The sequence below is a fragment of the Syngnathus floridae genome, chromosome 6 (assembly GCF_059516105.1).
Source record: "Syngnathus floridae isolate MCC-2025c chromosome 6, RoL_Sflo_1.0, whole genome shotgun sequence".
NCBI lineage: Eukaryota > Metazoa > Chordata > Actinopteri > Syngnathiformes > Syngnathidae > Syngnathus > Syngnathus floridae.
In genome coordinates, this window is record NC_142418.1 from 1,516,361 (window position 1) to 1,541,091 (window position 24,731).

Sequence of the window (24,731 nt, forward strand, 5' to 3'; positions counted from 1 at the left end):
ATCCTCTGCACACCATTCTACATGTTTTGTTATTCTTACATCACTACACTAATGTAAATTCAATTGAAAGGTTGGACATACATTTTCCCCCCAAAATAATAGTTCTGCTTCAATGTGTAGACTAGTATTTTAATACACTTCTGTTCTGCAGTTAAATCCCTTATCAACAGACATGTGAGGTTGTCCTCTGATGTCTTATCGACCATCTTGGAGAAGATGCCAGTGTGTTGTTCAAGGACTTTGAGATTAGTATAATAAAAAATAAAATGCAATCATGGTAAATTATTGTAATCATGGTTGACCATTAAGTTACTGCAGCACAGTTTGTTGTTTCCTTACCGCACACAAAGAAGAAGCTGCTTTTTATCTGTGGACATCAGAAACTGTACGAGTCATCAACATTCATTTATAGATCGATGCTGACTGATTTTACTCTGTCCTGCTTTAAATACATACCATTTTATTGTCTGTGTCAATTTTATTTGGAGAGAAATATACCGTATTTTTCGGACTATAAGTCGCGCTTTTTTTCATAGTTTGGGTGGGGTGGTGACTTATACTCAGGAGCGACTTATATGTGAAATTATTCACAGATTTTTACTTGATTATAAACACAGTTACGTACGAGTATAGTTGATCACTTCACATGTTATTTTCACTTTAAACCGCACAAGGGCGCACTATGGCTGTGGAATAATTGGAGCCTCACTGACAATGAGTTCCATTCATTGACTTCCAGAGTCAGGAGATTTAATGATTTGAAATGGTATCATCTGAAAACGGCCTTCAAAATAAAGCACCCTACCTAAAATCAAACCACGGCTGAATAACATAAATAACATGCAGAATTCTTAACACATACTGTTAATATCTTTTTAGAACAGCTTATTATAATTATATAATAATCATTATTATTATAACAATTTTAATAACAAGGTACGGAAGGAAGTGTACATAGTATAAATATGTTTTTAGAACTGTTTTATTATCATAATGATTTTTCTATAACAAGTTATAATACTCTTAAATGTGTTTTTAGAACTCTTATTAATGTAACAAATTTTTTTATAAAAAGGTACACGTGTATGCACTGCAATTGTGTGGGCACTCCGCACCTTCTGCTGACGCAACATATGTGCCATAATTCCTCAATTTAAAAGTTTTATTTTGAATCTTGTTTTTTTTTTAATTTGGAAAAAAAAACGCAATGTAGTGAATATTGTCATTTGAACTGCAACTGACGATTAGTCCGACGTCAGCGGCGCAGTGCACACGTGGCGTTGTTTACATAAAGGACGAAGGATTCCATCGATGGATTTAATGATGTGGAGTTACAGAGATAGTTTGATAAAATTGTTGTTTATAATTATATGGGCCTGTGGAATAATTTGAACTGCAACTGACGACGAGTCCGACGTCAGCGGCGCGGCGCACACGCGTTGTTTACATAAAGGAAGAGGAATTTGATTGATGGATTTGATGATTTGGAGTGACACAGATGGTTTGATAATGTTGTTTATATGATAGTTATTTGATATACACTTTATATATCGTTATATGGGCCTGTGGAATAATTTGAACTGCAACTGACGACGAGTCCGACGTCAGCGGCGCACTGAACACGCGGCGTTTTTAACAGAAAGGAGGGCAAATTCAATCGATGGATTTAATGATTTGGAGTGACACAGATGGTTTGATAAACGTGTTATTTATGTTATAGTTATTTGAATAACTGTTAATGTTACATCAGACCCGTTCTCAGCTCCTTGTTTGTGTTTATGTCACGTTAGCATACCGTATCGTTTAGCCCAGGGGTGGGCAAACCTTTTGACTTTCGGGCTGAATTGGGTTCTAAAGTTTGACCAGAGGCCCGAACCAGGAGCAGATGGATGTAGTATTTGTGTGAAGTAATAGAAATGACATGTAAAGGTCATTGCATAAAAGGTTGTTACTTTTAGTAGGTAGTAAAGCATGGATATTCAAAAAAAGCTTTTTGTAAACAAATGCACTTATTAACAGCATTAAAAAAATATTTCACCAAAAAACTACTATCAGTGACTCTCATTAAATACGACACTGTTATTATGAATAATAGTTTCCATCACTTCAGCACCTGCAGGTCAGATTTATGAAATATCAAAGTCAAAGTCAAAGTCAAAGTCTCCTTTATTGTCAATTCCTCCGCATGTCAAGACACACAAAGAGATCGAAATTACGTTTCTCACTATCCCAGGATGACAAGACAGAGTTCACAACGCACATACAAGTAAACAACACAGGAAAAATAAAACAAGAAGATGAACATATAAGAGTGATAGCACGCTAGCCGCTTCCGATGGACAGCAGAGTCCGGAAAGATGACAGTCAACCAGGCCACTGCGAACACGAGCACACAGCAGGCACGCACTGTCCGGTTCGTGGATCCTATCAGGCGAACGCAACCCATCTTGTACGAACGTACGCCAGGAGAATGGAAGGCACGGCTGGGCGAGCTGGGTTGGCCGCAAGCCTGGCCCAACGTCTTCGCGCTGGCCCCTCTTCCGCTGCCTCGCAGACCCGCTGCCGACGCATCCCAACAATGCTCCAGGACGGAGCAGTCCGAGCTCACGACGCAGTCCAACCGGGGGAGGAAGAGCAGGCCAGTCCGGCGTCGCTCCATGACGAAGCAGTCCCAGCGCCCTTATTCTCTCCGCACCAAAGTCGAGAACGCCATAAAACCCACTTCCGCCGATGTTGAGCAGAACATGCCCGCCGCACTAGTAGCACGACGTATCACATGAAACGAACACACACAAAACTGCCGGACAAACACTCAGTAAACACTCACAAAACACCGAACGGGACAGAGAGTGGCCGCTGCGTGTGTTTATCTAATGTGTGTGTGTATGATTATCTAATGAGGCGAAATCACATCAAACGGCAAACATTCTGACCAAATACACCATCTTGAAGAATCAGTGAAATAATACATCTAAATAAAGTAATGAAGAAATCAATAGTATTGCTGGTCTCCTTTTTTTGCTAGGGCATCATGGTCTGGAGTAAAATTTGTTGTGGTAATTCTTAGGATAGAGCTGAGGTGTCCGTCCAATAAACCTAGGTCTGTGACGGGCTTTGTTGACGTTTATGTGGCTGTGTGTGTGTGTGTGTGTGTGTGTGTATGTGTGTGTGTGTGTGTGTGTGTGTTTGTGTGTGTGTGTGCGTGTGCGTGTATGTGTGAGTGGTTCTGCAACAGAGAGAAATACAGCACGTAAGTCAACGCTCAACTTCTGACGTCACACAACACTAGTCGACGGCACACATTACATAACTAACTGCGCGTAACTGTTCCGCTATACTAAATAACCATAAATGAAATGCTCTCTGCAACACACCAAACATAAGTCATCAAAACAACAAAATACATTTGCTGGCGACCGTTAGTCGCCGTGCCGCAGCGTAACGGTCATGATTGTACGCTGCTTGGCAACACACCAAACAGAAGTCATCGAGACAACATCGAGATATGGTGCTGTGTAACAGCTACTCGTACGATGCGAGGCAAACTTAAAGGAGCGCGCCGGAGCTGTCGATCAAACGGCGCGCACACGAAGCAAACCGCGATCGGACAAACGGCACAACAGTGGACAGTAATAACAATGAAAGGTGTATACCGTAATTTCCGGACTATAAGCCGCGACTTTTTTCCAAAATGTTGGACCCTGCGGTTTATAGTCAGGTGCGGCTTATATAAGATTTTTTTCGGGATTTTTGTGATGACTTGATCACTTTTACTCTTAACACTATTATATACAGTAAAAACTACAAAACAAACTCTTAATGCTTTAAAGCAGGGGTGTCAAACTCATTGTTTTCGCGGGCCACATAGCTTCTTTCGGACGGCCGTTATGACTGTCAACCCAAATAAATGTCTGAGCACCTCATATAATATACAGTAAAAGCTACGAAACAAACTGACAAATAACTCGTTTACAAATCAGACGAGTAAAAACTGGTCAAATATTTAAAAAAAAAAAAGATATTAAAAGTGAAGACAATTTGCAATTCTCGTAATGACACACGAATTTGATGCACAATTTGTGTTCGCGGGCCACATAGAATGATGTGGCGGGCCGTATCTGGCCCCCGGGCCTTGAGTTTGACACCTGTGCTCTAAACCTTTTCTCTTACTCTGCCATATCACTCAGAGATTATACAAAGCAGTGGCGCTGTTTGGACCAACTGCATTGTATTAAAACCCAATCAATCAGCATTTAAATTCAATTCTTCTGACATTTTGCTCACCAAAAACAAGTTGTAATGAATGTGAACTTTTAATGCATTTTATTCAGAAGGTTACTTTGAACCTTAAACGGCGGCGCGGCGTACTTGTGGATTTTTACGGCCTCCGGCCTCTAGGGGGCGCTCTAGCAGGAAGCAAGCGCGAGACAGGCAAAGAAGAGATAATGCGCCGAAGAAGACGTGCTAGTTTGTGTTTACATTTCGCGCATCATGCAGAACGCGATCAAGACGGACATTACTGAAAGGAAGCCTTTATACACAAACCGTCATCATGGGGGACAAAAGAAATGCATATGATGCCGCTTTTAAGCCAAAGGCAGTCGATGTTGATGACATTATCTTGTATCTACTCTGGAGCGTACTTATGGATTTTTACAGCCTCCGGTCTCCAGGGGGCGCTCTAGCAGGAAGCAAGAGCGAGACAGACGAAGAAGAGATAATGCGCCGAAGGAGATGTGATCGTCTCGCGCATCACGCACACACCCGCATTCACACAAAGACACGAAGCTTTTATACACAAACCGTCATTATAGGGGATAAAAGAAATGCACATGATGCCGCTTTTAAGCTATATGTGTCGCTCGCTAGTTTAATGTAATTTAGCGCTTCGTATATGAATAAGATTAGCATGAACAGACCCTCTTCACACTCGAAGAAATGCATAAAACCGATGACGAAAGAGAGACTGAGAAGGTGTGAGGCGAAGGATATCTAACGCTATTCCAATCGGACACTAAGGAGGAAGACTTCGATGGTTTCAGTGCACAGGAGGAAGATGAAGACGGCTCTTTTTTTACTTTTACTGGTATGTTTTTTTTAACCAGCCTTGTTAGTGCTGTGCTACCGTGTTGCTGCTGTGTTACCACCGCGTCTCAGTGATTTTGCTGTGTTACTTCCGTGTTGCTGCGGTATTACTGCCGCGTCACAGGCAGTGTTTGGAAAGAAATGTTAAGGTATGTTATTAAAGCTTTAAAAAAAATTTCTGTGTCCAGTCTTTCTTTGCTAATAACTCGCGTGCACACTTCCGCGTTGCTGCGGTACTACTGCTGCGTCACAGGCAATGTTTAGAAAGACATGTTCAAGTATGTTATTAAAATGTTTAAAAGGCTTTCTACGTACTGTCTCTCTTTGTAAAAAACTCGTGTGCACGTGCGGCTTATAGTCCGGTGCGGTTTATGTAAGAAAAAAAAAAGATATTTTAACTGGTGCGGTTTATAATCCGGTGCGGTTTATAGTCTGGCAATTACGGTACTCACTTTGTGTCAAAGACGCACACGATCACAGCAACATACTCAGTCGATACCAGCAACCTTAAACTTACCGCTACGCACAAGTGAATGGGTATAATGTCTAGACCACGAATGTAAGACAACCCCCACTTTTTCAGTCTTATTTCAATGCAAAAAACATCATCTTATATTCGGGCTAATACGATACATCATTAAGAATATGCATTTTTGTGAGAAAGTCCGTAAATACACTCACGTTGTAAATGTTGAACAGGCCACGGTGAGACAAAGGTGTTCTCTGCTGCAGCCTCAGATCTCCACTAATGAACAGCTTTGCTCCAGAAACAGAAGAGGAATGCTGCACGTAGGCCAGGCTCTGCATCACCACTGTTGACTTGGTCTAACAAACACACATAGAATATCATTTGTTTGGCTCATGTCTCTCTAGGGGGGTATTCCAGAAAGCAAGATCAACATACTCTGAGTCTATCCCTGAACTCTGAGTTGACTTACTCTGAGATGGGAGACTGAGTATTCGGTTCCAGAACAACTTATCTAAGTTCAATCAACTCTGAGTATGTTAACCTTGAGTTACACACGTGCACAACCACTATAAAAAGCCATCATCAATGGAGCCCCGATACCACAAGTCACCATGACAACTGAGGAAAAACAGATCACCTTATTTTACCACAATAGTTGGAGGTCCTCATGCAAGCCTACGGCGAACGTATTTTTCGCTGCAAATTTAATACGGCTGCAGCAGCGAAGGAGAGAGAGACGTCATGGGAGGAAATTGCTGCCAGATGCGCATGTTTGAATGAACTATTTCATTGATGTAACATCTAACCATAAGATCGGAGCATAGCTTATAGTTATGAATTTAAGTAGGAATGAAATCTGATTTTCATTTAGGTTTCGTTTCGTTTCATTTATTTCAAACGTGAAAGAAAAAAAAATATGATTACTGTACACAATGAAAAGACATGACAAAATACATGCATATACATATATACACATACAGACATACATACATACATATACATATACCTATAAAATATACACATACCTATATATACATATGGACACATATATACACACAAACTAAAAAAGTAGAAATAAAGATATAACCACAAAGTAACCATAAATCACATTCACATGCCTGAAAAGGAGTGGGAAGAAGTATAATTTATTTAATCCCACCCCCTTTTAATAATCCCAAATACTCTAGTTTTGACTCTAAGAATAATGAAGTTGTGTGATCCCTGTATCCTGCCCCATGAATGATCCGCATTGCTTTATTTTGTAAAATAATAAGTGGATATTGTGTGCTTATGTAATTATAAGTGCAATCCAACAGGAGAAAAAAGGACTTGAAAGCAGCTCAAAATGAAACAAAAACAGTCAAAAAGGTAAGGCATGTTTTGCTAAACTGGATTGCACCACGCTTTGATTTTAATTTAATTATTTTAAATGGACTTACGCTATTAAACAAAGTAAATATTAATTTAAACTAAAATATTAATTCAGTGACTACTTCAAATAATTTAAACCCCAAACAAAGTGTTTTCCAACGTGCTCTCAGTTAATTCTACACGTCATGGATTGACACTTGACACAAACGCATTTATGTTTTATACCTATCGTAGTCATTTAAAATGTGACGCTGTAGCCTACACCAACACTCATTAAAATACTATCTTATAACAAACATTGAGTTCTGCTCAGCCAACAGAAAAAATAATTATATATATAAATAATCCCCGATATTATAAAAAAAAAAAACGCCACTCGCAAAAAAAACGTAGTGCTATGCATAAAGTTTCCTCTAATGTGAGTGCTTGTCCGCTGTGTGTGGGAATCGAACTTGGGGTGCCTGTACACAAGACAGGCAAGTGTACCACTACACCATCAGGCATCCCATTCCTGTAGAAGGTTATTGAGATAAATTAAACTGTTCAATGAAAAGCGGTACCGTTCGTAAAGATATTCTTCTAGAAATGATAAATCTAATCTGGGTCAGAAGATTCTCTCAGGACGTAAAATGTTTAGAATTATTACGGCTTCGATGTCGATGGGATTTTGGATGAATGGCCAATCCATGATTAACCGCTTTCTTTGTGTGGGAAGAGACAGGTTGAAATTCTGGGTCTCTTATAGTAAACCTGCCAGCGAGCAGGTTATGTTCACAGAGTAAGTTACCACAGTAACTGACCTAGAGTTTAAGTTACCGCTCTTTCTGGAACGGATAACTCAGAGTTTCCCTCATTTCAGGGTTATTTACTCAGAATTTTCACATAACCCGCTTTCTAGAATACCCCTCAGGTGCTACTTTGAAGTTGCCAAATAAGATACAGCACATACAGGTCCAGCAACAACAGTTACACTCCAGCTATAACTAGAGCTACGAACAGCTTTCAAGCCTCTCACAGCCATGGCCACGTTGGGGTACTGGGACGTTGGGATTTAAATTTTATTTAAATGAATTACATCAAATTAAAAATGACTTTCACAAAATACTTTTGATCTCTATAAAAGGCCAAAAACGAAGAAAGATATGAAAGTATGTTAAAAACGGCCAACTTCCTATTGAGTTTAGAGACCTTTTGTAGGTCTTGGGCTATTAAATAAGTCTCCAACTTTTAGTAAATCACAAAATGTAAGTAATTTTTCATGGCAAACACATCTCCACTGCAACAGTGTTTGCCAAATTAAATAGCTAAATAGGTAATTTTTGGTAGGTCTTGATGAAATGTACAAACAGCGCTGCTTTAGTAAATATTTGTGGTAAAAATTCCTGGAAAATAGCTTGTGGCCATTTAAAATAGGAGCTTGCTAACAGGTAGATGGACCAAAAAACTAAATGCATAGGTGTACAGTATGAATTGTTTTCACATAAATTTACAGCTCATCTTTGAAGGTCTGCCATTTTTGTAAAAAATGTGTTTATATAACTGCTACGGAATTGCCAAAACAACTAATGTTATGGTGGCAAAGTACTGTCCACATACGCACAGCCCCCCCCTCCCTTCACTCACTCTCACTCTCACACGCACGCGCGCGCACGCACGCACGCACGCACGCACGCACGCACGCACGCACGCACGCACGCACACACACACACACACACACACACACACACACACACACACACACACACACACACACACACACACACACACACACACACACACACTCAGATACTCTCACACACAGAGTTGACTAAATACATGGTTCAGTTCAAATCTTTGTTTTGTGCTCATGGCTTTAGGTCCAGTTCAGTCCGCTTGGACTCGTGAAAAAAAAAAAAAAAATCACAGTATTGGCCCAAATATAAGACGGCGTTTTTTTGCATTGAAATAAGATTGAAAAAGTGGGGGTCGTCTTACATTCGGGGTCTAGACATTATATCCATTCACAACGCTAGATGGCGCCAGATATCTTTAAAGTGAATGCTGAGCTTAACTCTCCAGGCCAAAGTGAACCCCTGTCACGAAGAAAAAAACTAAAAATAGTGGTAGCACAAAAAAGAAAGATAAAAAAATAGCAGTGAGAAAGAAAAGAGAAGAGATAACAGAAAATGGAGAAATGTAGCGACAATCTGGAGAAAAATGGTTCGAAGATCGGCCAGGTTAACCGGCAGCTGAGAAGTTATGATGCAAACTTCAAGATGATGGTGATGAATGAGGCAGAGTCTGCAAACAATTGCAAAGTGGCTGTGAAATATGGTGTCACAGAGTGTAATGTACGGAGATGGAGAGCTCAAAAAGATTGCCTAAAAAATGCTCACAATCAGAGAAAAGCTTTCCATGGTCCTCAGAGCGGCCGCTTTCAAGAGTTCAACAGGAGGGTGTGTGCGTACGTGGACAGTGACACTGAGCACAGCGAGGCAGAGGATGTTTGTGAGGAGTTATGTTCTGACATGACAGATCTCAGCTACTCTCAAGTCTCAAGTTTAAACCAGTTTGCATTATTTTATTGCAATGTTTTTCCTCATTCAGATTTGTTTCAAGACTACAATTACAGTTTATCTTCTGATTCAAGATGGCGGCGCGTGCACACGCAGCGGCCACTCTCTGTCCCGTCAGTACGGTGATTTGTTCGTCTAATGAGTGTTCGTCCGACAGTCTTGTGTGTTCGTCTCGTCCGTGCTACAAGTACAGCAGGCAGGTTCTGCTTGACATCGGCAGAAGTGGGTTTTGCGGCGTTCTGGACTTTGAAGCGTCGACATTGAAGGCGCTCGGACTGCTACGTCCTGAAACGTCGCCGACCTCACCCGCTATTCCTCCCCCGGTTGGGAGCCGTCGGAAACGGTGTGCGAGGAGGCAGAAGAGGGGCAAGCGCGGAGGCGTCCGGGCCAGGCTGGCGGCCAACCCAGCGCGACCGGCGGCGCCCTCCATTCTTCTGGCGAATGTTCGATCGCTGGACAACAAAATGGATTACGTTCGCCTGCTGAGGTCTATGAACCGGACGGTGCGGAACTGCTGTGTGCTCGTGTTCACCGAGACCTGGTTGAGTGACAACATTCCGGACTCTGCAGTGCATCTGGAGCGGCTAGCGTGCTATCGGGCGGACCGTGCCATTGTACGAGGGGGAAAGTCGCGAGGAGGTGGAATATGCGTCTACATCCGAGAAGAATGGTGCCGGGACTCTGTGGTGGTATGTAAGCACTGCTCGCCGCTTGTGGAGTTTGTGATCATTAAGTGCCGTCCTTTTTATCTGCCGAGGGAATTTACCGCGATTCTGCTAGTCGCGGTATACATCCCGCCAACATCGAAGGAGACAGGATCGCGGCGCTTGGTGAACTGTACCAGGCTGTCAGTGAACAGCAAACAGCGCACCCTGACGGTTTCACCATCTTCGCTGGAGACTTCAATCATGCCAACCTGAAGTCTGTTTTCCCGAGGCTTCACCAGCATGTTCCTTTTCCGACACGTGGAGACAGCTTCCTGGACCTAGTCTACTCGGCGCAAAAGGGAGCTTTCAAAGCCACCCCCCTCCCCCATCTGGGGCTTTCTGACCATCACACCGTTTTGCTTTTGCCCGCATACAGACAATTGGTAAAGGCATCCAGGCCGGTTCGGAGGCAGGTTCGAGTGTGGCCTGAGGGTGCCTCCGATGCACTTCGTGACTGCTTCGACACCACTGACTGGGACTTGTTTAAGCAGGCAGCCACCTACAACGATTGGACGGACATAGAGGAGTATACTGACACTGTTACCTCTTACATCACGAAGTGCATCGATGATGTGACTTGCTCGAAATCCGTCGTCACTCGCGCGAACTGGAAGCCGTGGCTGACGGGGGCTGTCCTCAGACTGTTGAGGGCCAGGGACAAGGCTTTCAGAGCGGGGGATGAGGCTGGCTTGAGGACAGCGAGGGCCGACCTGTCCCGAGGCATCAAAGAAGCGAAGAAGGCGTTCTCGTGCAAGGTCTCCACCTACTTCAAGGACAGCAAGGACGCACGTAGCCTTTGGCGGGGCATTCAGACCATCACGGACTACAAGCCCGCGCCGAGGAGCTGTGAGGGCGACGTCCGTCTGCTGAACGATCTGAACCGCTTCTTTGCTCGCTTCGACGCCCAGAACAGCACTTGCCCGCTGAAGACCGCTCCCCCCCCACACGAGCAGCCCCTGCGCCTCTCTGCCGACAGTGTGAGGAGGGCGCTTGCCGCAATTGACACCCGTAAGGCGGCGGGCCCTGACAACATCCCGGGTCGAGCGCTGAAGGACTGCGCTGGGGAGCTGTCGGGTGTCTTCATGGACATCTTTAACGTTTCCCTGCAGCAGGCCATCGTCCCCTCGTGTTTCAAGGCTGCCACCATCGTTCCTGTGCCGAAGAAACCTGCACCGTCCTAGTTCAATGACTACCGCCCTGTGGCACTGACGCCCATCATCATAAAGTGCTTTGAGCGGCTGGTCATGGAGCACATCAAGTCCGTTCTCCCCCCCACCATTGACCCTTTCCAGTTTGCGTACCGTGCCAAGCGGTCCTCTGAGGATGCCATCTGCTCTGCCCTCCACTCGGCCCTCACCCACCTGGAGAGAAAGGACTCATATGTGAGGTTGCTGTTTTTGGACTTCAGCTCTGCCTTCAACACCATTGTGCCGCAGCGACTCATCTGCAAACTCGACAAGCTGGGCCTCAGTACCTCCCTCTGCAACTGGGTACTGGACTTCCTCTGTCAGAGGCCTCAGGTGGTGCGTGTTGGCGACAAAATCTCCGCCAGCATCACGCTGAGCACGGGGGCCCCCCAGGGCTGCGTGCTCAGTCCATTGCTCTTCACCCTGCTGACGCATGACTGCACTGCGACCTACAGCGACAACCGCATAGTGAAGTTTGCTGACGACACGACTCTGGTGGGTCTCATCACGAAGGGCGACGAGACTCGGTTCAGGTCGGAAGTTGACCTTCTGACCACGTGGTGCAGGGACAACAACCTCCTGCTGAACGTCAATAAGACCAAGGAAATCATTGTTGACTTCCGGAAGGGTCACACAACACACCTGCCGCTGATCATCGACGGTGCTGTGGTGGAGAGGGTGAGCTGCACCAAGTTCCTGGGGGTGCACATCAGTGAGGACCTCTCCTGGTCCGCAAACACCTCGTCACTGGCAAAGAAAGCTCAGCGCCGCCTGTATTTCCTGCGGAAGCTCAGGCGTGCATGTGCTCCTCAGGCAGTCCTGTCTACATTCTACCGTGGCACCATTGAGAGCGTCCTCACCAGTTGCATCGCTGTCTGGGGTGGTAACTGCACTGAACAGAACTTGAAGGCCCTGCAGCGCATAGTGAATACGGCTGGTAAGATTATTGGTGCTTCGCTTCCCTCCCTGAAGGACATTTACACCTCCCATCTCGCCCGCAAGGCAACCTCGATTGCCAGAGATGTGAGTCACCCGGCTCACTCCTTGTTTGACCTTCTGCCCTCTGGGAAGAGGTACAGGAGCCTGCGCTCCCGCACCACCAGACTCGCCAACAGCTTCTTTCTCCAGGCTGTTAGGGCCCTGAACTCGCTACCCCCTTCTGCGTAGCGTGCGGCACTGTTGCGCTATTTTCGGGAATGTCTGCTGTACGCGCACTTGCTCCTTTTTTTTTTTTTTTTTTCTGCTCCTCTTATTTATGTATTTATTGTTGTGTTATGTATTCATTATTTATTCAGCACGCTTTTGTTATACTTGTTTACTTGTTTGTCTGTTGTGAGCCATGTCTTGTCACCGTGGGATAGGGGGGAACGAAATTTCGGTTTCTTTGTGTGTCTTTGACATGTGGAGAAATTGACAATAAAGCTGACTTTGACTTTGTTAGACTTCACTTTGATGGTTAATGCAGTTATTGCAATTTTATTGTTTTATCACAGTAGATTGGTTTATTTACATTTCAAAAACCAGAAGCCATTCATTTACAAAGGTGATTGCACTTTAGTTTACATATTTAAATTTTCAGATATTAAGACGTGATAGATAGGTTTTGCATGATTTGAATGAGGCAAAATAACATGTTTTTTCTCTCAAATATATTGTTATAATCATTTGTTTCAGATGTACTGTAATTATTTTCTGTATAAAAATTAAATTTGGCGTTCAAACAGTCTTTTTTCTAACTTGAGTTTTGAAAAAGAGGGGGTCGTCTTATAATCAGGGTCGTCTTATATTCGGGCCAATACAGTAAGTGTACATCCCAACATTCTTGTTATGTACTATTATTGGGGCCTCAGTAGCGAATGCTGCGAGGCCCCTTTTGTTTTTGTAGAGATTCTTATAATTAAGGCCGGAGCAGCAACCGCTACAACATCCATATTGTTTTTGTAGTAATTATTAGGGCCCAAGCAGTGATCGCCTCGAGGTCTCTTGATAGAGATTTTCTTAGTCATTTTACCTTTTGTGCAAGAACCACACAAGAGACGGCTGCCCATTTTTAACTTCTGCAGCAGAAAGGGAGAGCTGTAAGCAACTCCCACTTGGGAGAGATTTGAGCACCTCCAACTTCCCTCTTTGCAGCGGCCTCTTTACCGCAGTGGTGTGTGGCCACGGTCGGGGCTGTACCAGGTTCGGCCATCCACTCGGCGACACCAGTACATTCCACCGCACCTTGGCGTATGCAGATCGGCTGGGCACGGGCAGGTATTTTTGCTGTGCCGCTTCAGTTGGGACCGGCGTGACTCAGCGACAGCCGTCCTGCTCATCCAGCCGGTGTTGAGTCCGGCTCCCGCGTTTTGCCTTTGCTGCGCAGACCCCTATGAGACGTCTGCTCCCTTGTGCTCGTCGGACCTTGGATGTAGTCGACCTTCACCAAGTCTGCTCTGTGGTGACGACGCGTACCATCTGCATCTGTCCCACCTGAGTGCCCAGGACGCTTCACACGTGTTTGCCTGTTTTGTGAGGTTTTGACGAATCACAACCAGTCTAATTGCTCGCTCCGTTGTCTGCGAATCACCCGCTGAACTGCGTTTACGGTTCGCAGACTCTGTGGAGGTATTTTTGTGTGTTTTGGATTGTTCTTATGGGTATTTGGGGGTGCAGTGTTGCAGACCTCAGAGTCTCTGAGTCTAAATCTGTATTATTTGAGCTTCTCACCATCAGGGCTGCAGTTATTTTTTTCCTTTGTTGATTTGCCCTTGATGGCTTGTATCTTGTCATACAAACTGATTTCCTTTGTTGGTGCCATTGTGAGTGGCAGCCTTTTCTTGTAGCCTGCTAGGTTTGCGCTAATGTCATCTGTATGTCCTTTATACACCCACTCTGTGGTATGAATGTAGCTGGAACACTGAATTTTCCCCTGGGATCAATAAAGTTTCTATCTATCTATCTATCTATCTATCTATCTATCTATCTATCTATCTATCTATCTATCTATCTATCTATCTCAAAACATCACTGCTCTAGAAGAGATCTACATGAACGAATGGGCCAAAATACCAGCAACAGTGTGTGAAAACCTTGTGAAGACTTACAGAATACGTTTGACCTCTGTCATTGCCAACAAAGGGTATATAAAGTATTAACATGAACTTTTGTTATTGACCAAATACTTATTTTCCACCATATTTTGCAAATACATTTCTTAAAAATCAGACAATGTGATTTTCCATCTCTCATTGTTGAAGTGTACTGAGGAGTGACAGAGGTTAAAATGGTGTTGGATTTGGCCAAGTCCAGGGTTCTCAAAGTCCAGTCCTCGGGGGCCGCATTCCTACATGTTTTCCAAGTTTCCCTCGTTAAACACACCTGATTCAATTATCAGGCTGCTGCAGAACGTGAGGATGAACTGATCATTTGAATCAGGTGTGTTTAACAAGGGAAACTTGGAAAACATGTAGGAATGCGGCCCCCGAGGACTGGACTTTGAGACCCCTGGCCTAGACAATTGACTTAAATGAAATTCTAAATTTCGCCAGAAGATGGTGACAAAAGCTTGACATGAGAGACCTGAAGAAGGGCCCGAGTTAAGATAGGTTAATAGTTAGTTTTTCCAAATTAATAATTCATAATAATAACAATTTTACCAGAGATGGTGCTAATGTTAAATTGACCTGATTATCAGGTAGTCACAATTGTTAACTGATTAGAAGGACATATTCTGGATAAAACATGGACACACAACTTTGGATGATTTTATATTATTTTTGCTTTGACATATTATATTGAAACTGCTTGAATATTTTAATCTGCTCACTAGAAAAGCCCATGATCATTGTTGAGATGAGAATGTGACATGTTAACCACTAGTAGAGAAGCTGAAATACACTTATTATATTTTGTTTGTCATAAGGTATTCTGTACACAAAAGATGATCAGTTGTTGAATTAATTTGAGAACGTGTTGTTATAAGTTGTAATGTTAACAAAGGTTAAACATGAATTTAGCAATAATGTGTCATTTCAACATAAATGTGGCATTGATGTGTCACTTACACATGAATGTACTGAGAATTGAGTAGAGGGGAGGGAGTGCTTTTTGATGGAACATGAGTGAAAGCAGGCCGCGGCAGATGTCACGCTGACACGAGGCGACGGATGTCGCACGCTAAATTAAGCGTCGGAAAATTAGGGAGTCAATGAAGCATCTCTGAGAAAGCGTTGCTTCCGTGAGAACAGAGTAGCATCCATGAGAATCAGGATGAGAATCTCTGGGAACACGAAAGCATCTCAAGGAAGATGGACATCTTCCGGAAGACAAGGCACGTTGCACAAGCAGGTGGATGCCTCAGTTTATTTTTAAAATAGTCATGGGAAGAGGACTGAGCCCAAGTCTGTATAAAAAAGTGATCCAACAGAGGGCGAGGCTTTTTTTGGTCCAAAGGGACGAGATGCTGTCCGATTGCGCTAAACGTCCTTTATAAAAAGATAGATTTTTTTCTTCTTACTTAGATTAACCCAGAGTCTGTTGGAATGAATTTATACTATCTTCAATTTGGACTTATTCAAAATTTGAGCTTTGGAAAGGAGAAGAGAAAAGGGCAAGCATAGAGAAAAAGAAGCCAATTTAGGACGGCGCTTCTCTTCTCTGTGGCTACTTAGATTTTTATAGAGATTGGAATTAGCTGACCTTATCACTCACTTGTTCCATCAAATAGCCATTCATTTTTTAAGATATATATCCTCTTTTTATACACTTTTTGAGCTTTACAATTGAGAGAACCTCGAGAACAGACAATATAAAAGACATGAGTTTGGTGAGTGAATTCAATCTTGTTTGTAAGAATAATTAAGGCTTGTATTGCTTATTCTTTTTCTATAATAAATGCTGATTTTTAATCTTTTAAATTCGATTGACATTGAACTTCTAATTAACCTTTTTTCTTTAACTTTTATCTTAAATCATTAAATTTCGATTGGGGGATTATTTAGAAGCATTAGGTTTGAGACTAACTGCTGACATTTAATCTTTTAGTTTTGAATAAAATTGATGTTCTATTTAAACCTTTTTTCTTTAACTTCTATTATCCTAAATCATTAACTTTCAATTAAGGGATTGCTTAGAAGCATTAGGTTTGAGACAGTGGGGACATGTTAATCTTATAAACCTATAAATCTCTTTTCTTTGTCTATCTTAGTCATACTATTAACCGTTGAGTTCTTTTTTAAGTGAAGACAGCTTTAATCCTGACAACAAGGAGTGTCAGATCTGGTTCGAAACCGTTATCTTAAGCTCAGCTAGTGTGAGTGTACGCTAGTGAAAATAAATGAGTTCCCGCGGTTTTAACAAAGACAGCTAAACTATTCCGAGCGGATAACAAAAGCAACAATCTTAATAGGAGAGAGAGCCGCTGCTGACGGCCGCGATTGAGGAGATCCTGGGTCTCGACAAAGTAGTTACTCAACCCTTGGGTTTCTTTGATTTCAGCGGGACTGGCGTCCAAAGAGACGGAATTGATCTAGCAATAGATTAGTTACCTGAACAGCGGTGAGACTCAGAACGAACCGGCTTAAATAAATTCATGTTTCCCCTGCATACTGTGTTACAGCAGAAGGGTTCAAGTACAGAATTTTACCCTTTAAACGGAGAGCCGGTCACTTACATTTGATAAGTGCACGATTGACAGTACATATGACGAAAATTACAGGCATCTCATCTTGTAAGTGGGAGAACTTGCACAATTACTGGCTGACTAAATACTTTTTTGCCCCACTGTATGTCCAGTTGGTTTAGAGGTGAAGCAAAACCCAAATTAGAGAAACTATAACACACTCTTCACTCTAACACACCAATCAGTATCTCGCATACATCCATCCATCCATCCATCTTCTTCCGCTTATCCGGGGTCGGGTCGCGGGGGCAGCAGCTTTAGGAGGGACTCCCAGACTTCCCTCTCCCCAGCCACTTCGTCCAGCTCATCCCGGGGGATCCCAAGGCGTTCCCAGGCCAGCTGAGAGACATAGTCTCTCCAGCGCGTCCTGGGTCATCCCCGGGGTCTCCTACCGGTGGGACATGCCCGGAACACCTCCCCAGGGAGGCGTCCAGGAGGCATCCTGATAAGATGCACGAGCCACCTCATCTGGCTCCTCTCAACGTGGAGGAGTAGCGACTCTACTCCGAGTCTCTCCCGGATGACCGAGCTTCTCACCCTATCTCTAAGGGAGAGCCCGGACATCCTGCGGAGAAAACTCATTTCGGCCGCTTGTATCCGAGATCTCGTTCTTTCGGTCACGACCCATAGCTCGTGACCATAGGTGAGGGTAGGAGCGTATATCGACCGGTAAAGTGGGAGCTTTGCCTTTTGGCTCAGCTCTCTCTTCACCACAACGGACCGGTACAGGGTCCGCATTACTGCCGACGCTGTCCCGATCCGCCTGTCGATCTCACGCTCCATCCTCCCCTCACTCGTGAACAAGACTCCAAGATACTTGAACTCCTCCACTTGGGCCGGATCTCATCCCCGATCCGGAGAGGGCATTCCACCCTTTTCCGATCAAGGACCATGGACTCGGATTTGGAGGTGCTGACCCTCATCCCGACCGCTTCACACTCGGCTGCGAACCGTTCCAGCGAGAGCTGGAGATCACGGCCTGAAGAAGCCAACAGCACCACGTCATCTGCAAAAAGCAGCGACGCGATGCTGAGGTCCCCAAACCGGACCCCCTCAACGCCTCGGCTGCGCCTAGAAATTCTGTCCATAAAAATTATGAACAGAATCGGTGACAAAGGGCAGCCTTGGCGGAGTCCAACCCTCACTGGGAACGAATCCGACTTACTGCCGGAAATGCGGACCAGACTCTGGCATCGGTGATACAGGGACCGAACCGCCCTTATCAGTTGGCTCGGCACCCCGTACTCCCGAAGCACCCTCCACAGAACCTCCCGAGGGGCACGGTCGAACGCCTTCTCCAAGTCCACAAAACAGATGTGGACTGCTTGGGCGAACTCCCATGCACCCTCGAGGATCCTGCCGAGGGTGTAGAGCTGGTCCACTGTTCCACGGCCAGGACGAAAGCCACACTGCTCCTCCTGAATCCGAGGTTCAACCTCCCGACGGACCCTTCTCTCCAGCACCCCTGAATAGACCTTACCAGGGAGGCTGAGGAGTGTGATTCCCCTGTAATTGGAACACACACTCCGGTCCCCCTTCTTAAAGAGGGGAACCACCACCCCAGTCTGCCAATCCAGAGGCACTGTCCCAGATGTCCACGCAACGTTGTAGAGGCGTGTCAGCCATGACAGCCCCACAACATCCAGAGCCTTTAAGAACTCCGGGCGGATCTCATCCACCCCCGGGGCCTCAGCTGCCTCCGGAGTCCCGCAGGCCAAAACGGCCCGATAGGACTCCTTCTTCAGCTTGACGGCATCCCTTACCGCCGGTGTCCGCCAGCGGGTTCGGGGATTGCCGCCACGACAGGCACCAACGACCTTACGGCCACAGCTCCGGTCGGCCGCCTCAACAATGGAGGCGCGGAACATGGTCCACTCAGACTCAATGTCGCCCGCCTCCCCCGGGACGTGGGAAAAGCTCTGCCGGAGGTGGGAGTTGAAGCTCTTCCTGACAGGAGATTCTGCCAGACGTTCCCAGCAGACCCTCACAGAGCGTTTGGGTCTGCCAGGTCGGACCGGCATCTTCCCCCACCATCGGAGCCAACCCACCACCAGGTGGTGATCAGTTGACAGCTCCGCCCCTCTCTTCACCCGAGTGTCCAAAACATGCGGCCGCAAATCCGACGACACGACTACAAAGTCGATCATCGAACTGCGGCCTAGGGTGTCCTGGTGCCAAGTGCACACATGGACACCCTTATGCTTGAACATGGTGTTCGTTATTGAAAATCCGTGTCGAGCACAGAAGTCCAACAATAGAACACCGCTCGGGTTCAGATCAGGGGGGCCGTTTCTCCCAATCACGCCCTTCCAGGTCTCACTGTCATTGCCCACGTGAGCATTGAAGTCACCCAGTAGAACGATGGAGTCCCCAGAAGGAGCGCTCTCCAGCACTTCCTCCAGGGACCCCAAGAAGGGTGGGTACTCTGAGCTGCCGTTTGGTGCATAGACACAAACAACAGTCAGGACCCGTCCCCCCACCCGAAGGCGGAGGGAGGCTACCCTCTCGTTCACAGGGGTGAACCCCAATGTGCAGGCACCCAGCCGGGGGGCAATAAGTATACCCACACCTGCTCGACGCCTCTCGCCGTGGGCAACTCCAGAGTGGAAGAGAGTCCAGCCCCTCTCGAGAGGGCTTGTACCGGAACCCAAACTGTGCGTGGAGGCTAGTCCGACAATATCTAGTCGGAATTTTTCTGCCTCGCACACCAGCTCGGGCTCCGTTCCAGCCAGAGAGGTGACATTCCATGTCCCAAGAGCCAGCTTCTGCAGCCGGGGATCAGACCGCCAAGGTCCCTGCCTTTGGCTGCCGCCCAGCTCACATTGCACCCGACCCCTTCGGCCCCTCCCACAGGTGGTGAGCCCATGGGAAGGGGGACCCACGTTTCCATTTCGGGCTATGCCCGGCCGGGCCCCATGGGCGAAGGCCCGGCCACCAGACGCTCGCCTTCGAGCCCCGCCTCCAGGCCTGGCTCCAGAGGGAGGCCCCGGTGACTCGCGTCCGGGCGAGGGAAAACAAAGTCCATTTGTGTTTTTCATCATAAGGGGCTTGGGTGAGCCGTGCTTTGTCTGACCCCTCACCTAGGACCCGTTTGCCATGGGTGACCCTACCAGGGGCATGAAGCCCCCGACAACATGGCTCCTAGGATCATAGGGGCACGCAAACCCCTCCACCACGATAAGGTGACGACTCTCGCATACAACCAAGCCATTTGTCCAATATATGGCACGCCGAGATCTAATCACTTCAGGCCTTTATTTACCAGTTTGACAATAGGCCAGCAGCAAATTGAGGATGTGCCAATGCAACACAATCAGACCGACACAAGATGAAATCTCGAGATTCTCCAATTAGCCACGCATGTGTGATCAGCAAGTGGCTGACCAGGCCTTGCACTAACTGACCAGTGGTTTGGCAATCCTATTTACAATGCACTCTAATTAATATTGAACAATTTCACACACTACCAGTGCCGCGGCAAAGTGGTTGGCAAATAATAACATTGAGAACAACCAAGCACACCAGGGCTCACAAAAATCAGCCAGACACCTGCTCGCTCATTCACTCGCCAGGCAACATAGAGAACAACCAATCAGACCAGAGCTCACAAAATCACTAGCCTGACGTCCCAGGGCTCTGTACTTTTTCGCTTGGGCAAAATGTTACACGCTCTGCCCAACGGATTATCTAAAAAATGTGCCCGATATCTTGGCTGGCCGAGGATGAGTAGACGAGCCGTCCTTCTGTGTTTAATGCACAGTCAGGCGCTCACTCACTCACTCACTCACTCACTCACTCACTCACTCACTCACTCACTCACTCACTCACTCACTCACTCACTCACTCACTCACAAATAGGGTTGTCACAAGAACGGACACTTCTGGTACCAATTCAGTACCAACATGCAAAAACTATGTCAATACCTGCTTTTTGTGGTACCGTCAGAACCGAATATTTAACTTTTCACTCGGCGAGCTGTGTGGATTCTTGCCGGAATTGAAGGGGGCAGTATACGCATCCGTGCAGCACAAAGCAGTAGTCAGCGGCGCTGAAGAAGAAGAAAACCTTCGATCTTTAATAACAATGGCTTCAGCAAGTGGAAGTCCAACACGCCGGCCTGTTGAGAAGCCAGGTCGCTCAAAGAGTTGTGTGTGGAAATATTTTGCATTCGAGGAGAATGCAACCGGAACAATTATAGATTCGTCTGTTTACTATCACTGTTGTGCCATGTTACGTTATAAATACGTTAACCCGAAAATGCCTACGTGCCTTCATTTCAGCATGAGTCAGCTGGGGCAAGACGGTTACCAAACGTATTTAATATCAAACACAGACAAAATACGCAGACAAAAGCTCAAATATGCAAAATTAAGTTTGGGCACATTTTGAGGGTGTGTGTGCAAGCCTTCTTGGCTATAGCAGATCATCATCATCAGTTCTCTTGTTCAGCGACTGGGGTGCCGCCATGCGTAAAGCCAATCAGTTTAGTTAGTCTTCGCCAGTTGGTTCGGTCCAGTGCTAGGGGCTCAACTTCAGCTAGCGATAGGCCCAGGTGATGTAGGTCCATGGTGACGACATCGATCCATTGAGTGCGGGGGGCACCGGGGGGTCGTTTCCAGCTGGCAATTTTTGGTTGGAAATTGAGGATAGCGTGAGTCGGGTGTTCAGGGGGGGGGGAGTCTTTTGACATGGCCATACCTGCGCAGCCGACGTTGTGCTGCCAGGTGGGATGCTGGGGGCTGTTGGGTGCGTTCCCGCAGCACAGAGTTGGGGACTTTATCTGTCCATTTTATCCCCTCTATAGTGCGCAGTGCTCTGGTGTTAAAGCCATCGATTCTGGCAGCCTGGGTCTTGTTGAGAGGCCAGGTTTCTGCTCCGTAAAGGAGAATGGACAAAACTGAGGAGTTATATATTCTTAGTTTGGTCTCCCTTGATATGGAGTGATGTCTTCACAGTGGTTTCCAAAGTGTTTTCATGGTAGTGGCTGCCAGAGCACGTCTTCGATTTATTTCTGGTAGCATGTTGCCGTTGCTGGTGATTATGGAGCCAAGGTAGGTAAAGGATGTTACAAAATGGACTTCTTCTCCATTGATATGCAGCGGCAGAAGGGATGGGCCTCCTATGTGCACTATAGCAGATGGATTCGTGATTTTAAAAGTACATGGATTATTTTGTTTTGTTGTTTTTTACCGTGGTACCGAATTAGTATTGAGAATCGTGGAAAATCATAGGTATTGGTACCGACTACTGAAATTCTGGTATTGTGACAACCCTACTCACGAGCCAGCTGCATGTTCCTTAAGCACCGAGTACGATGGAGAGAGAAGAATAGGAAGCAAGGCAGTTACTATTCATCATGTGTCATTATTCATCATACTATATCATGCGTTGCCGTGAATCACTTGAAAGACAAAAGTACAAATTCTGCATGATGGAGTGCGCCTCATATGCATGTAGTGGCATAAACAGTCACCGTGATGGAACTGTTTCAATCATGCATGTTACAGGTTCAAATCTTTACATCTTGCAGCCGTTTCTTTGGATGTTGTGGAGCTAATGACAACAATAATTGCAGGTAGGCGATTTCATCGACTTCCATCTTTGCAACGTAACGAAGTACGCTGTAAAGATTTTTAGTTTTTTGTGAGGCACACTGCCATACTCCTCAAAGTTTTGTTGTGTCAGTAAATGCAATACAGACGCCGCGAGGGCATGAATGGTACCATTCAACTAGATGTAAGTCAATATTTCATCACAGGAAATCTTATGAAGGTCAAAAAGTTATCTAGTCCTGCTTTAAATGTGAAATAAAAATGCATTCCCACTGCTTTCTGGACTCAAATTGAGTTAAGTAGTTATAAGCATGCTACAGATGGTGTCTACTGTAGATGTTCAATTATTTTACTGTATCATGTTAAATACATACAAAGAGCTGGTAGCTGAATGTCAGGAGCAGCTGGACACTGTACACATTTTCTTCATTCTTCAGGGGTAACTGCAGTTGAAAAATCAGACGGTCCAACTTTCCATCCTGGTTTTGGTCCTCCTCCCTCACCTGTGGATTGCATTGGTTAAAACCATGATAACAAATTGAACAAAATCTAACAGTTATATACATTTGTGGAAATTGTTGAGGAAAAATGTCCTACAGAGACAGCAGGGATTCTCAGCTTCTTTCCGAGCATGTTGTTCAGATGGTGAAAGGTGCTCCACGCCACATAATCACCATTTGTATCTGTTGCAGCCACCAGCAACGTTTCATACTGGAACCGAACTACTGCTTGTTCTTCATAAGTGTTCCTTTTCATCCAGAAACCTACAATAAGGTGAAATATATTGGTTTGAACCCACAAGTATTTGTATTTTCACTTTAACTCAACATTTTAACAGATTGATTTAATACACGTAACTTTAAGATACTGACCTTGGCTCCTGTACGCCACCAGTAGGGGTGAGATGTAAGTGAGGCACACAACCACAACGGCAAACACAGTCGCGCTCGTATAAACACCTGCTTTGTATCGAATCAAAGCGGGATGAGAATAAATTTCATAAAAAGCCATAATTTGTTATAAGTTTACGTTCATTCATACGTGTGACGAATGACTCTATTGTGTACCCGGCAACAAGCTAATGACGAGACGGTTGATTCAAGCTATCAAAGTAGCAAACCAACTGCATGCTACGGGAAGACAAATTCCGGCCACACTCACAAAGACATGTTTACGCTAGATCGACCGCTGCTGAAACAAAATATTTTGATATAATGCTCATCTAGTGTGCCGTGTCATCTGTTAAAAAATTCGCACCCTTCGGTCCTCGGTGAAGTGTACACCTAGTAGAAGTGTCAGAGTGTACAGGCTGCAAGAGTGCGAAAACAGCAGAAATTGGACTTGCGTGCAACGTCATCGACCTGCGCCGCTGTGTTAGAACTGGGTCATCAATCACATATATATATATATGTATATATATATATATGTATATATATATATATATATATATACTACCGTTCAAAAGTTTGGGGTCACCCAAACAATTTTGTGTTTTCCATGAAAAGTCACACTTATTCACCACCAAACGTTGTGAAATGAATAGAAAATAGAGTCAAGACATTGACAAGGTTAGAAATAATGATTTGTATTTGAAATAAGATTTTTTTTACATCAAACGTTGCTTTCGTCAAAGAATCCTCCATTTGCAGCAATTACGGCCTTGCAGACCTTTGGCATTCTAGCTGTTAATTTGTTGAGGTAATCTGGAGAAATTGCACCCCACCCTTCCAGAAGCAGCTTCCACAAGTTGGATTTGTTGGATGGGCACTTCTTGCGTAACATACGGTCAAGCTGCTCCCACAACAGCTCAATGGGGTTCAGATCTGGTGACTGCGCTGGCCACTCCATTAACGATAGAATACCAGCTGCCTGCTTCTGCTCTAAATAGTTCTCGCACAGTTTGGAGGTGTGTTTGGGGTCATTGTCCTGTTGTAGGATGAAATTGGCTCTAATCAAGCGCTGTCCACTGGCTATGGCATGCCGTTCCAAAATGGAGTGATAGCCTTCCTTATTCAGAATCCCTTTTACCCTGTACAAATCTCCCACCTTACCAGCACCAAAGCAACCCCAGACCATCACATTACCTCCTCCATGCGTAACAGATGGCGTTGAAAGCAGGATTAAACTAAGAATATGATGACG

General features: G+C 45.2%; 1 protein-coding gene across 2 annotated transcripts in view; it reads right to left on the reverse strand.

The window, feature by feature from the left end:
• The window catches only part of tmem231 (transmembrane protein 231), a 70,977-nt gene extending 47,016 nt beyond the window's left edge, over positions 1-23,961 (reverse strand). Inside the window, exons 1-5 of one of the 2 annotated variants that reach the window (XM_088379890.1) lie at positions 23,847-23,961; positions 23,462-23,548; positions 23,187-23,353; positions 22,964-23,092; positions 5,767-5,910 (exon numbers count right to left, since the gene is read on the reverse strand). In XM_088379890.1, coding sequence (XP_088236016.1) covers positions 5,767-5,910; positions 22,964-23,092; positions 23,187-23,353; positions 23,462-23,548; positions 23,847-23,946 — 627 coding nt within the window. In that variant the 5' untranslated portion in view covers positions 23,947-23,961. Of the gene's footprint in view, positions 1-5,766; positions 5,911-22,963; positions 23,093-23,186; positions 23,354-23,461 lie in introns of both variants that reach the window. The other variant, XM_088379891.1, reaches the window with a different exon arrangement.
• Between the last annotated feature and the right edge of the window lie 770 nt (positions 23,962-24,731).